The sequence below is a fragment of the Taudactylus pleione genome, unplaced genomic scaffold, assembly GCF_031769625.1.
Source record: "Taudactylus pleione unplaced genomic scaffold, aTauple2 ptg000317l, whole genome shotgun sequence".
NCBI classification, from domain to species: domain Eukaryota; kingdom Metazoa; phylum Chordata; class Amphibia; order Anura; family Myobatrachidae; genus Taudactylus; species Taudactylus pleione.
In genome coordinates, this window is record NW_028284718.1 from 297,273 (window position 1) to 311,701 (window position 14,429).

Genomic DNA, 14,429 nt, shown 5'->3' on the forward strand with positions numbered 1-14,429 from the left:
TGGGCCCAAACTCTGCAACTAGCTACCCATTCGGTCCCACTTTCTGCTGTTGTCTGGCCTGCTATGTTTGGTGGATTAAAATCATTATTACCATTTCCTGCTCTAGCCTGAGCTATTTCATTAGCTACATGTACTACTGATGCTGTTTCAGTGAGATCATGCATATCTAACCATGTGGCATTATGAACACTTCTAATCCCTTCCATATACCTGAGGAAACCCATAGGATTGTTTCTGGGATCTGGTAAATCTTTTATGAACCCCATTGCTTCCACAGGGGTCCAAGGCTTATAGGAGGAGGTGGTACGTACTACATTACCATCATTGCCTCTTGACTGTGAGACTAGAAATAATGGTCTGGTGACTAGAAAATAATGGTCTGGAGTCATAAGGTGGTAGGGCTGTAGCCTTGTTAGGTTCTTCAGAGAAAGTGTCTCTCTATTACTTCTTAAAACCTTACAAGTAGTACATTGTTAATCTTGCCAATAATGGCAGACTCCGTAGTCACATCTCCAAGTATATTTAGCTGGATTTCTGATGTGATGCAATATGTGTTCTGGAGTCAATAGGTTTTTTGGTCTTAAATTATCAATCAGTCCTAACCCACAGGTTGGAGATTGTTCAGACCATATGGCCTGACAATTTTTACATATTGTATCCCCTGGGACATTACAAAATCCACAAGCAAGACACGACCAATTTGGATATTTTTGTTGATAGGTGGTATGGGTCTAATTGGAATAGTTCTGTTGACCCCTAATGGGTCATTTAGTGACAAATGTTCCATCTGCATTTCAAGTGTATCATCTGAACTATCTGTTCCTAATTTACTACATCTTTCAATCCAGTTATCTACCTCATCTTCTATACCCTGTTTCCTTATCTGTGATCTATGCTCCCTTCTTAAATCAGAGAGGTTTTTAGAATCAAACCAATACTCCTCACCTAATCCTGCCGTTTTAAACACCTTCACAAAACTGTTGCCCTTTGTATCATTATATAGTTTCATTATCACCTGTAGGGCAGTGCCCTGAGGCACTGACTTACTGTCAATATTTCCCATTTGTTAAAACTGTCCCTCGTTCTAACAAGTTTATGGTTAAAATCTCTTATGACCTATATCTGTGGAACCTACTGGTCCCTAAGTATCCTGACTATATGTCTAATTTATGGACTTCCTTATTGTGAAGGGTCTATTGGCTAATTGCTGCCATTAACTGAATATTACTCCCTCTAATTTATCTGGTTACTGTTACTTTTTATTAGGGTCTATCTCTTTGTTCTTTTGATAACTAGAAATAACAACAGACTGTTCTAAAAATGTCTGGTCCCTCTTGTCAAAACCCAGTGGGTGTTGACTGCAGATCTAATAGACTTTCTTTGGATTCTTCTATATCATAACCTAACCCACTCAATGTTAAATCTATAGGATATACTAATAGTACTCTAACTACACATTTCTAAATGGGTTAAATACATTTTCATAGATGTACAAGACAAACAAGACTCTTCCTTGACCTAGTATGCCTCATATGGGTCATAGATAGGAGATGCAAGAAAGATAAGCATTCAGGCATCTGCCTTTATACAGCAGGACTTCAATCACCTGACATTACAGCATGTCCTTTCTCCCAAAGCATGCAGACCTGAGAATTGCCCCAGCATGAACCAGTATATACCAGCAATCATGCCAAGGTTAATCCCCCTTTCTGCACACCCTGAGGATGAACCACCAACAATGTTCAGACATACAAATTCACACACCAAATGTCACACACATGTCAGTCAGGCCTAACATATAACAAATGACAGATTGGTTAGTACATTTCAGAAAAATAATTAAAAAAAGCAGTGAGGGTATCTATAAATACCCAGTGTGATCCCAGGACAGAACTACGTGTGATGAAAGGCAGGGGAATCAGAACTGAGTACAAAAATACCACCCGGGATTGTTATTCTGATGTCTCTCCTCTCAGAACACGCTTGTTGCCTGTCCAGTGATCAGCTTGCTGGATATCTTTGTGAAACCTTCAGTTGTCAGTTCTGTATTTTAGCTATGGGTATAAATAAAGTGAGCTCAGAGACCCTCCTTGCTTTTGGTTGCTGCAGCATATGCTATGTATTACACAGGAGAGAGAGATCCAAGAACACGACTGTCTTGTGTAGTATGAAATCAATCTCTGGTTTAATGGCAGCAAACTATATACATTTATAGCTTCTGGAGTACATCTGTTTGTGATTACATTTAGAAAAAACCACAGGGCTGGGTAAAGATTTGGAATCGCATACTTTACCATATATGTACATATGCTTTTCTGTGACTATATGACAGAGTCTGCAGACGGAATTAACTCTTTCCTGCCCTATGCATTTACCTTCAATGAATACATGGCATACTTTACAACAAAATGGCTTCTTATAGGATACAAAATTAATTCTATACTTCCACACTGCTAAAGGTATAGCTACTGTACCACTGCCAGGTAGCATACTTACAGCAGGTTTATGCTGGGTACACACTAACAGATATATTGGCCGATCAATTCATCAGCCAATATATCGTGTGTGCATCGGCCAGTGTGCACCAGTGATATGTCTGTAAACTACGCCGTTCAGACCTATCGCATCGGCTGTGCTGCACAGCTGATGACCAAGTGAGTCCTAAAAGGTGGACACTGTTACTCTGAGGCTGGACAAACTGGAGCAGGAACTTAAATGGTTAACTAAACTAAATTGAAACTTTCCCCCCCTCTATAGCCTCCCACCTCCAGCAGGACCTCAGTTTTTTCTTAATTCCCTTGCAGTTATACAGATTTTCTATGGCTGCTGCGGAACCTGATTTTCTTTAAATATTTTCTTGGTATAGCCTTTTGCTAACCACGCTCTCAGTTCAAAACGGGGACTCACAGTGTTGCAGAATGGGGATGAATGGCACCGAACAAAGGGCATTACAGTTATTACTTCTTGGCCGACCTTCTCGTCAAGGATGCTGCAGAGTCACACCACCAGCAACTCCTAAGCAAGGTGTTTTACACTTTGAAGGCTCACAGATGGGTGTTAAGATGCCAAGGATCCATTCTGGTTTTGGCCCAGAGAATGTTGTTTCTGAGAATCTTGTTCAATACCCACAGTCAGGAGGTTGTTATTTCAGAGCCCAAGTTTCTGGCTCTTCAGTCTCAGGTTCTGCCTCTGTTCAGTCAGAGACAAGTGTCTACAATACATACGATCTGTCACATGAAGCTGCAACATGCGTGTATTTCAGAGTTTTGGTACACAGGTGACCAAGCTATGTTTAGACAGGGAAACAACAGGATTAAACAAAGCTGTAGTCATAAGTGTAGCCAGAGGTATCAGAGCCAGAATCATAGTCAAACACAAGCTGACGTCAAAGTCCAGGAAATCCAATAGTAGCAGAGCAGGAGCAGCTAGATTACGTGATAGACCACAATAATCAGGCCATGAAGATACTGACTTCCTGCTTTATAGCCCCGCAACCTGTACAGATTGACTGCAACCAGGAAGTGGGTGGATGGAAAACATACTCGGAAAGTATTTTTAAACTGGAAACAGCTGCTCAGGCTCAACTGGCAAAACACGGGTCTACATTGCAATGGGTCACAAGATCAAGTCCTGTGGGAAGTAACTGTCTTTTCTTGCGTGAATCTGACACCATTTCTGGAGAGAATGGTGTCCTCTTTAGGGGTAGTTCATTTTGCTTAGATCCATTCAAGGCATTTTTAGTCTCAGACCATGGCTCGATGGTACAGGACCAATCCTTGTATGGATAGGCTGATCCTTCACTTATCCACTCAGGCCAACGTGGTGCTGGATTGGTGGGTTCTTTTGCTCATCCTACTCAAGGCTTGTCCTTTCTCAGTTTAAGACAGGCTGATTGTTACGACAGTTGTCAGCTATGGATCTCTAGCTGCATGACCTGTGGTTGTGGGAGGAGTAATCTCTTCTTATCAATGTCCTTGTGAGCAGTAACAAATGCCCTGACACAGGATTAGAGTGTCCTGAAATGCAGTCCCATCCAGCGTCAATCTCACATTGGCACAGCATATGGATGAGATTTTCTACAGATTACTGGTGCGCTGGGATACAAATTACATTGACCTCATGGCTTCTCTGCTGCACTAGAAATTCCCCTGGTAGGGGTCTAGGGTTCCTCTGTCTATGGAGGCTGCAGTGATGACCAGGTGGTCTTATATTCCCCAATCACCATGTCTCTGTGAGTGCTCAAATAGGTCAAGAGAGAATGAGTCCATGCGATTCTACTTTAGCCAGACTGGCCAAGAAAGGTGTAGAATGCGGATCCCCCTGCCATGTGATCAGAGCCATCCTTCTTTCTACAAAAATCAGACCTTCTACATCTAGGCCCATTACTTCACCTCAGTTCGAGTTTTATGGCTTTAACGGTGTGGTACATGAGGTCTGGATCCTGATGGCTAAGGGTGTCTCTTGTTCAGTCATCCAGACCATGCTAAGAGCCCAAGAACCATCTACTGCAAGATATTTACCACTGGTTTTGCAGAGTGTATATTGTTTGGTGTGAGCGCAGAGAGTTCCGCTTCCCAGTTCAGCCTTTCTTGCAGTTTGGCTTGGATCAAGGGTTTTAAATTTTATCCATAATGGGTAGATCTCATCCTTTCTATTCTTTTCAAATATAAACTGGCCTTAATATTGGATGTTTTTGCCGTATGTAAATAGCCTGTGAGATTCAGCCACAGGCGTAATTCCAGCGAGTCTGCCCCTATTTTTACAGCATCAATAATTTAAAAGTTAAAACCAATTTGGTTTTGCCTTTTAAATTATTACAGCTTTAAAAATATGCTGTATTGCTGTGGAACGATTGCTAATCTCACTATAACAGAAATTATTGCAGCATAAACATTAGAAGAGTAGTAGGCATGCAGTGTGGCAGGTTATATTAAGGGAGTTTTTCCAATAGTAGACAACCCGATTAAGCATGACTGTGACACCCATGAGATAATGTTAAATAGCACAATTTCACTTTAAGGAAAAGGGAGGTAGTGTCAGGGTTGCCATGTAGATCCAATCAATTGTGTCACAACTCTCGGGTAGATTATGGATGCGGCCCGTATTTAGGGAATTGTTGTGACCTATTCCTGAGGCGCGGAGTCTAATGTGCCAGCGGTTTTCACCAGGGACCCTCGCAAGAAGGTATGGACTTGGCTGCATTCGACACACAGGTCGCAGCCCCCAGGATAGGTTCCCCTATACAGGTGCTGGGAAACTCTGGATGGAGCGTAGGGAATATTCAGTGTAGTCGACAAGCCGGGTCAGGACCAAACAGACAATACGGTACCAGGGAGCAGACGAAAAGCAGGTCACAGGGAATAGCCGAGGTCAGAACCAGATATAAACGCAGTACCAAGGATCAGGCAAAGTCTGAATCACAGGCAAGCCAAAGGTCTGGAATGTTTAGAGGATATACACTGGAACACTGGAGTAAGGTAATGGAACCTATACTCTGGCACCGGATCAATCCCAGGAACTTCCTCAAATAGGTAAGGGTCCAACCAGCCTCAATCAGCACCACCTACTTCCTGTGCCTGTCCCTTTAAATCTAAAGCAGAGCAGTGCGTGCATCCCTATGGGAGCCATGTCTGCCTGCACACAGCCACCAAGGGAGAGACAGTGGCGAGCCACCAGGGGAGAGAGAGCGGCGAGTCGCCGGGGGAGAGACAGCAGAGGACAGAGGGTGCCGGGGACACACTACCCGCTGCCCGCACTCCAGCGCAGCCAGACCGGGTAAGTGACAGCCAGTGTCCGGCACGCTGTGACAAATTGTGATGCAGAGGTGACATTATTTTTGGACTCTTTTTATGTATAGTTTCTCATGATGCCATATTTATTTATTGTTTTCATGTAATTTTGCTGTACAATTCGCTCAGATTAAAACAGCTGTGGACGTAGAGAGGGAATTGCAAGAACAGCTCAAATCCATTGAAGAGAAGATGTCCAATCTGGAACAAACGTTGGCTCAGCAGCAGGTGAACTTAATCTTAACACTGCACATACTGTCTCATCCCTCAGTAATATCACAAATTCCTACTGTTATGAAAAATGCCATATGCTTGTGATAAACCAGACCCCAGATTTTTCACCTAATAACACTGCCTTTCCCTTAAAGCTAATTATGCTTACCAGTAGTCTACAGCAATGCATATACAGGAATCATAGGCAGTGAGTATATGCACATAACGGGATGTGGTCAATATCCAGACCGCAGGGATTTCGGCGCTCAGAATGCTGGTGCCAGAATCCTGACACCTGTCAGTATCACGGTGCCGGCATCCCGACCGCCGAAATCCCAAAGGTAAGTAGCGGGGTTAGGGTTAGGCACTAGGGGGAGGTTAGGGTTAGGCACTAAAGGGGGAGGTTTAATATGCAGGGAGGGGGAGGTTAGGTTTAGGCACTAGGAGGGAGGTTAGGTTTAGGCACGAGGGAGGGTTAGGGAGAGGGGACAGAAACTTCAGATTAAATCAAGATCAAACAATTCACTGTGATGGAGTATACTGTAGACAGACAGATAAATCCATAAACTTTTCCAAGGGTCAGGGAAGGGATCACAAAATCATAGTTAACAGTGAAAACTAAGGTAGTTACAAATAAATCATATAAGCAAACCGAATACAACATAAACCATTACGACAGAAACTTCAGAGTAAATCAAGGTCAAACAATTCACTGCCATGGGTTAAGCAGGCCAACAATTCACTGCCATGGGTTAAGCAGGCCAACAATTCACTGCCATGGGTTAAGCGGGCCATCAATCCCCAATGCCGGTCTGATCCACCGATGATGGGTGATTTCTTGGAGGATCGGCAAAGTACAAAATTTAAAAAATCCCTGACTAGCCTATTCCGATCGTTTATAGGTCGGAATCGGCAAAACAAGATTGTCCAACATGTTGGATTTTGCTGATCACCCAAACCAGTCATGGGCAGAACGGGAATTGTCCAAATGAATTGCTGATGTATGGACGGCATTGGAGACAAACAAAAAATCCATAAAAGTTTCCAAAGTTCAGGTCAGGGATCACAAAATTGTAGTTAACAATGATCGCTAAGGTCCTAGCAAATGAACAATATACAGAAATCGAATTCAGGTGCACAGTTAGCAGAAACTATCACCAGCAAGGAGGCTAAAACCGACCTTGCCTTTTAAACTCACAAGACCCAAGTATAGCATTCCTACACAGTCATGTTTAGTTGAAATAATTAGAAATGTGGTTGTGTGACCACTATAGTGTTAAAACTAGCATCTCAGTCGCTGGGTAACAGGTATCCGGGATGCTTAAGTAAATGGCCGAATCTCATTACGAGCTGCTGTATTCTAACAACTACTACATTTATAGGCTGCATGCTCATGGCTTGTTGGCACAATCCACAACATGACCACCCATTGCATGTAGATGATTGATACACTTTACTTTGCTCCTCAGTACTGTGCCAGAAAATTGTGTGAATGTAGAGTCTTTTTGTACTGTATATGGTTAGTAATAGTGGGCCTGATACATAGTTGCACACAAGTTGAAATAAATGTAGATCTTTGCTTGTATTCAGAGTTGTATTCACCTATGCAGCTGCAACCGCCCCTGTTTGCTTGTGAAAATGGCTATTTTCACTATCAGCGTGCATTTGCGCCAACCCGATAACTGGTGCAAGAGATCTGTCAGACACCAGCTTGGTCACTGCTTACACAGAACTGTGCATGCCATACAATTCTGACTACACATCCACAAGCCCTTAGAACACTTAGGGGACAATTTATCAAGTATTATTTATGGGATATTCCATGAAAATACCCATCATTCACAGACATATTGTGTGTACACCCCTGCACATGCACTCGCAATACAGTGTTTGCTGATCAAACCAACTATATATCGACAAGTGTGTACTCAGCATTAGTGACAGCAGACTAAAAGCCTTACTGCAACATGCAAGGTTCTTTTATCTATGTCTGCTGGTGATTCTGCCCCATTTTAGAAAGGATACCTGAACTCTGTCGTCATATTTACTTTTCTAGTTTGGACTTTGTTACCCTCTTTTTTTTTTTTCATTTTATTTTACAGGATGAAAATAGAAGACAGAGAGAGGTTAATGAGATTTTAAGAAGCACAATAGATGTGATGGAATCAGAGATCCAGGCAGTGAGAGAGAGTGAACGGGTAATAGAACTCTGCATGAATTTTATTATATGCTTAGTTATGTGTATTAAATTTCTATAACACATTGGCTAGAACTGGACTGTTCTGCACTAATGTTGACACTCTTGGCCCGATTCAGATCCGCTCGCTAGATGCATTCGCACGCAGCTGCCAAAGTATGCAAATCCCGCGATTGAATGGCAAGACATTAGCACACCCACTATGTCTTGGCGTGCGATCGCTGTGTATATTTAGACGCCCACCAGCCTGTCATAAGATGCCCACTTTCCCTTAGTAATACACGTCATCTCCAGGAAGTGTATTAAACAATCGGTAACATCAAGTACTATCGGACCCATACGCAGCACTTGTGGCTGAATACACTACCGCTAGCACTGCGAGTGCTGCAGTGTGTAATTCAGCCATGTGACGCATATGCTGACGCTGCATCTTCATTATGCATACCCCTAAAACGGCGTTCAGACGCACAGACACGCCTGCTTTCGCACCACCACACCCCCATTTCCATCAATCACCCTGTCACCACCCACAAACGGCTCGTCCTGTCACTCATTCTAGCGAGACATCTATGTACAAGGGGCGATCGCTTCACGATTGCATGGACTGGTTCGCGCACGTGCACTGCATCTTATACGCATGCGCAGATTGCAGACATCGGCAGGCTACGTGCAAACGCAGCCTTGCAAACGGGTCTGAATCGGGCCCTCTGATCAAATGAGGGACAATTACTGTGCCTACTACAACCCAATAGCGGTCATATGTAAAATCAACCTATTCAATTCTTGACTGTGTCAACCATTTGGGATACTCATCAATATCAACCTTATTTGTCAATATGATTTCTGAACCGGTCAGGATCTTTAGAATATTATAACAGTCTGGTAACCCAGCTAGTTTGGACATGAGAGTAATGGTAACTACACACGTTGCTGAATATGCTTATGTTCCGCTTATTTAATTAGCATTCATACCTACAGTTTTCTCATCATCATTCTAAGAGGAACAGTTTCAAAATGAGCCAATTAGCATTCTATGTGATCTGATCTTGTATTTCAGATTGAGAGCCGTATTCAATTCGGAGCGAAAAGCCGAGATTCGCAAAAAAGTATCGCCGAATTGCGACTTTTCGCCAGTCGAAAACTTATCTCCGTATTCAATTGCAAACACTTTTCGTGTACGCTAAAACGCAATGCAATGTAATAGGCGAAATAGATTAGCCTCTGAATATGTGGAGAAAATAATAGCAAAATAGCTATTTTGGGGTACAAAGGTGGGGAAACCACTCAGCACTCTTGGAACAGCCCCCCAAAGGATAACTGCGTAAAAAAAAAAAACTAAAAAAAAGGTGAGGAACACCCCAAAAAAGCACTTTGAAAATGGTGGCGAAAAAGTGCAAAGTGGGGGTACAAACATAAAAAGAAGCGAAATAGACTTTTGGGGGGTCTGCAAATATGGGTGCGGTGTTTTTTTGATTGCAGGTGTTTGCTGGAGGTGCATTTTTTTCGTTTCTTATAACTTCACTTTGGCAACTTTTAAATATGCTAGCACCCATTTTCAAGTACCCCAAATTTGACAGGACTACTTATTTTCTCCTAAAAATACTGCTTAATGCCATTCTTCAACACTTGTGCAAAGACGCTAATTAGAGGCAATTGTGCAAACTTAAGTACCCCAAACTGTTTCATTAGGGCTAATAGCGGCACTACTACATTGATCCCCAATGTTTCCGCATCTTTTTGGGGGGTTCAGGCTGATTTCCCCGATTCAGACACCACTTTTCGCCTGCTCTGACTTCACGTGTCTCCGTTTTCGTGTCTTTTGGAATTGAATACGGTGAATCGCGGGTACGCACACGATAAGTTTCCGCAGCTAAAATAAGCGATGTAGGCGAAAACTCCGGCATACAAAACTTTATCGCGTACACGAAACTAATTGAATACGGGCCTGAGTTGGGATTCATTCCCACACTGTATGATTAAACACACATTTTGCAAATTGTACAATCGGATTATAACTTGTGACTACCATAACTATGCAATTCTAGAATGAAACATACAACAACAAATCTAATCAGCAGTCTAATATAATATTGTGACAGAGGGCCTGATTCAAAGTTGGGAATAGAGGGCCTGCTTCAGACCCGCTTGCGAGCGCTATGTGCCTGCGAGCGGGTCGATGTTAGGCATGCGCACGCTGGAGCGGGCACTCCGTCGCTCCGGGTCTCGCACCAAAAGGGGGCGGCTGTCGATTGGGGGCGGCGTAGCGTGGGGGTGGCTTCACAAACTGAGGCGTTCCCATGCGAACGCCTGCCGTTTGTGGGAAGCCACAAACACTGATCACTGACAGTGACAGTGATGTCAGTGGGAGAGCTTCCGGCTCTATTAGAGCCAGAAGCTCTCTGGGGCTTGCGGCCATGAGACCCTACCACAAGGGTCTCATCGCAAGCCCTATGGTCGCGATGGTAAGCCACAGCTATGCGAGCGGCTGGGACGCCGCTCCAAAAAAAAAAAAAAAAAACGCCCTGATTCAGAGCGAGCGCTCTTTCAGAGTATCCGGCTCTGAATCAGGGCCAGAGTTGGAAATAGCTAGTAACTGTGAACCTGGACAAACCATCAAACCATGTTGCAATGCAAGGGGTGCAAATACATAAAAAAAATTGCATATGGGGTAAATACTGGCTGCTTCTGCATGTAGCCCACAAATGCTGCACAGCTTTATTTTTACACTACAATTTAGATGTCAGGTTGGACACCTCCCTCCCAAATCTAAATCTCTCTGCACATTTTACTTCTGTCCCACCTGCAGTGCAGCATGGCTTTACCAAGAGGCACAGTAACTTTCTCTACCTTACTCTATTCCCAACTCTGAATCAGGCCCATAGTCCCCAGGGATTCGGTATCGCGGCCGGCGGTTCAAATCCCGGCAGCGGCAGCCCGACTAAGGTGGAAATCCCAAACGTCGGAAGGCAAGTATAAACTAACCTATTCTACCCCCTAACCCTCCCTTAGGGGTGCCTAACCCTAACCTCCCCCCCAAGTGCCTAACCCTAATCCCGCCTCTAAGTGCCTAAACCTAACCCCCCCTTCCCCGCTGCCTAAACCTAAGTCCCCTGGGGTGGTGCCTATCCCTAACCTCCCCCCGGGGGTGCCTAACCCTAATTCCCCCTTCCCCTAACCTCCTGGGGGGTGCCTAACCCTAAGTCCCCCCCGGGAGCTTTAAACCTAACCCTCCTCCCCCCCCCTGCGGCTGTCCGCGCCCGGCATCCCTTTGATCAGGATGCCGAGCGCCGGTCTCCTAGTGTAGGTAAAATGACAGGCGTCGAAAATTCAAAGCATGTCATTTAACCCTTCCCGGGATTTAGCAGTCGGGAAGCCGGCGGTCGCCATTGCGTCTGCCGGCTTCCTGACTGTTTCCCGTCCCCAGTCCCAAATCATTTCTGTAATATTTACATGGTTCCTGATTTCCAATGTAACCAATGGTTTATTCATTAATAGAAACATCTGATTGAAATGGATGAGCTACACTGTCAGCTGCTACAGATAGAGATGTCCAATCCAAACTCTCAGACCTCAGGCTCATTTGGGAACCCGTATGAAGGTATGTACTTAAACAGACTTCAACAGGAGAAGGAAACCTGTGACTGTCCAGCTGTTGTATTGCCTCAAGTCCCAGCACACCCTAACAGAATCTCAGATGGACCACTGTGTGTGATATGTGGCAATGTGTATGTAACATGCGCTGGTATGTGACCCGAGTTATGCCAGTAAGAAGGGATTTAGCTATAGTGGGTACAGGGGTGCCATTGCTATGGGGCCAGGAGGCTGAGGGGACTACATTTCTTGCACCCAGGAATAGCACATATTTTACCTGACAATGGGGTCTATGTACTAAGCCTTGGAGAGAGATCAATTGGATGGAGATAAAGCACCAACCAATCGTCACTTTACAAGCTGTGTTTGAAAAATTACAGTTAGGAGCTGATTGGTTGGTACTTTTTCTCCATCCTTTTTATTTCTCTACAAGGCTTAGTACATAGACCCAAAAGAGAACTGAGTAGGGGACTAATAGAAAAAAAAGATTTTCTACGGGATGCGATCTGGCCAATAAGCAGTTTTGTTCTCCACTGCCATTCAATCTGATGCTCCAGTCCATGGCAGAGGATGAAGACGAGATTGTGGAAAGTGTGCCTTCCATCTCCACTGGTCCACATGGACAGGATTTGACCGGTGAATGCGTGGAGGGCTCCTGCAGTATCAGGAGTATGGCAGGTCAATCAGTGGGCGCAGAGTATCATTATTATTGTTTATTTATATGGCGCCACAAGTGTTCCGCAGCGCCTTGCAAAGTACATAAACAAATAGATTGATTTACAGTGACTTACAGTACAGTGCAATATAATACATTGCAGGACATGGATAGTATACATTGCTACATTCACGACCATAACACCCAGATAAGCAACAATGCAAAGCAACCAAGTGTTAGGTGCCCTGGTAGAGAGTAAGAAGTAGATGAAGTTAGAGTAAGGAGAAGCACAAGAGGGTAGAGGGCCCTGCTCATAGGAGCTTACATTCTAAGGGGGAAGGACAGACAAACAGGGGTGAAACAGATGGGATAGGCAGGGAGGAAGGAGAATGTAGCAGCAAGTTAAGATGAGAGCTGGAAGGCTTTGATGAAATAGTGGGTCTTGAGAGCCCGTTTGAAGGATTGAAGAGAGGTGGAGAGTCTGATGGGAAGCGGGAGAGAGTTCCAAAGGTGGGGAGCAGCGCGGGCAAAATCTTGGAGGCGGGAGTGGGAGGAAGTAATCAATTGGCATGAGAGGTGGCGTGCATTTGTTGAATGAAGAGGGCGGACAGGAGAATGAAGGGAGATGAGATCAGAGATGTAAATGGGAGAGGAATGGCTGAGGGCTTTTTAAGTGAGTGTGAGAACCTTAAATTGGGTTCTAAAAGGGAAGGGGAGCCAGTAGAGAGCTTGTAGGAGAGGGGAGGCAGATGCAGAGCATTTTGAGAGGAAGATGAGCCGAGCAGCAGCATTGAGGACAGACTGGAGATGGTAGAGAAGGGATTTGGGAAGGCCAGCTAGGAGAAGGTTACAGTAGTCCAATCTGGAGATGACCAATGAGTGTATGAGGGTTTTAGTGGCATCCTGGGTGAGAAAGGGTCTAATCTTGGAAATATTTTTAAGATGAAAATGACAGGACTGTGAGAGATTCTGGATATGTGGTTTGAAGGAGAGGGAGGAGTCCAGGATAACTCCAAGATAGCGCACTTTGGGGCTAGAGGAGATAGTTGTGCCATCAATTGATAAAGAAATGGTGGGAAGTGTGGTTATGTAGGGGGGAGGGAAGATGATTAGCTCAGTCTTAGACATATTAAGTTTAAGAAATCGCTGGGACATCCAGGAAGAGATGGCAGAGAGACAGTTGGAGACACGAGTGAGGAGAAGGGTGAGAGGTCAGGGGAGGAAAGGTAGATCTGAGTATCATCAGCATAGAGATGATATTGGAGGTCAAAAGAGCTGATGAGTTCACCTAGTGAGGATGTATAGAGTGAGAAAAGGAGAGGTCCATGAACAGAACCTTGGGCAACACACACTGCAAGAGGCTGTGGGGGAGAAGAGGAGTCATGAGAGGAGACAGAGAAGGATCGGTCAGAGAGGTAGGAGAATAGCCAGAAGAGGGCAGTGTCACGCAGACCAAGGGAGTGAAGGATTTGCAGAAGGAGAGGGTGGTCCACAGTGTCGAAAGCAGCAGAAAGGTCAAGGAGAATGAGCAGAGAGTAGTGGCCCTTGGATTAAGCAGCAAGGAGGTCATTGCTGACTTTTGTGAGGGCAGTTTGAGTGGAGTGGAGAGAGAGGAAGCCAGACTGAAAAGGGTCAAGGAGGGAATGAGATGAAAGAAAGGTGGTAAGGCGCTTGTAAACAACACGCTCAAGGAGCTTGGAGGCAAAAGGGAGGAGAGAGATGGGACGGTAGTTGGAGAGAGTGTTAGAATCAAGAGTTGTTTTTTTTAGTATGGGGGAGACAAGGGTATGTTTGAATGCAGACGGGATAGTGCTTGATGATAGGGAGAGATTAAGGAGATGGGCAAGATGGGAGCAGGCAGAAGGAGAGAGGTATCGGAGGAGACGTGAAGGGATAGGGTCAAGGGGGGAGGTGGAAGGGGGGGGAGGACTGGATGAGGGACATGACTTCCTCTGCAGATACAGGGGAGAAGAAAGTTAGTCGG

General features: G+C 44.7%; 1 protein-coding gene across 1 annotated transcript in view; it reads left to right on the forward strand.

Annotated features, from left to right (window-relative positions):
• Nucleotides 1–14,429, forward strand: part of CALCOCO2 (calcium binding and coiled-coil domain 2) — a 199,930-nt gene that overhangs the window by 162,346 nt on the left and 23,155 nt on the right. The window contains exons 22-24 of the mRNA XM_088442773.1: nucleotides 5,919–6,017; nucleotides 8,105–8,200; nucleotides 11,695–11,797. Coding sequence (XP_088298899.1) covers nucleotides 5,919–6,017; nucleotides 8,105–8,200; nucleotides 11,695–11,797 — 298 coding nt within the window. The remainder of the gene's footprint in view (nucleotides 1–5,918; nucleotides 6,018–8,104; nucleotides 8,201–11,694; nucleotides 11,798–14,429) is intronic.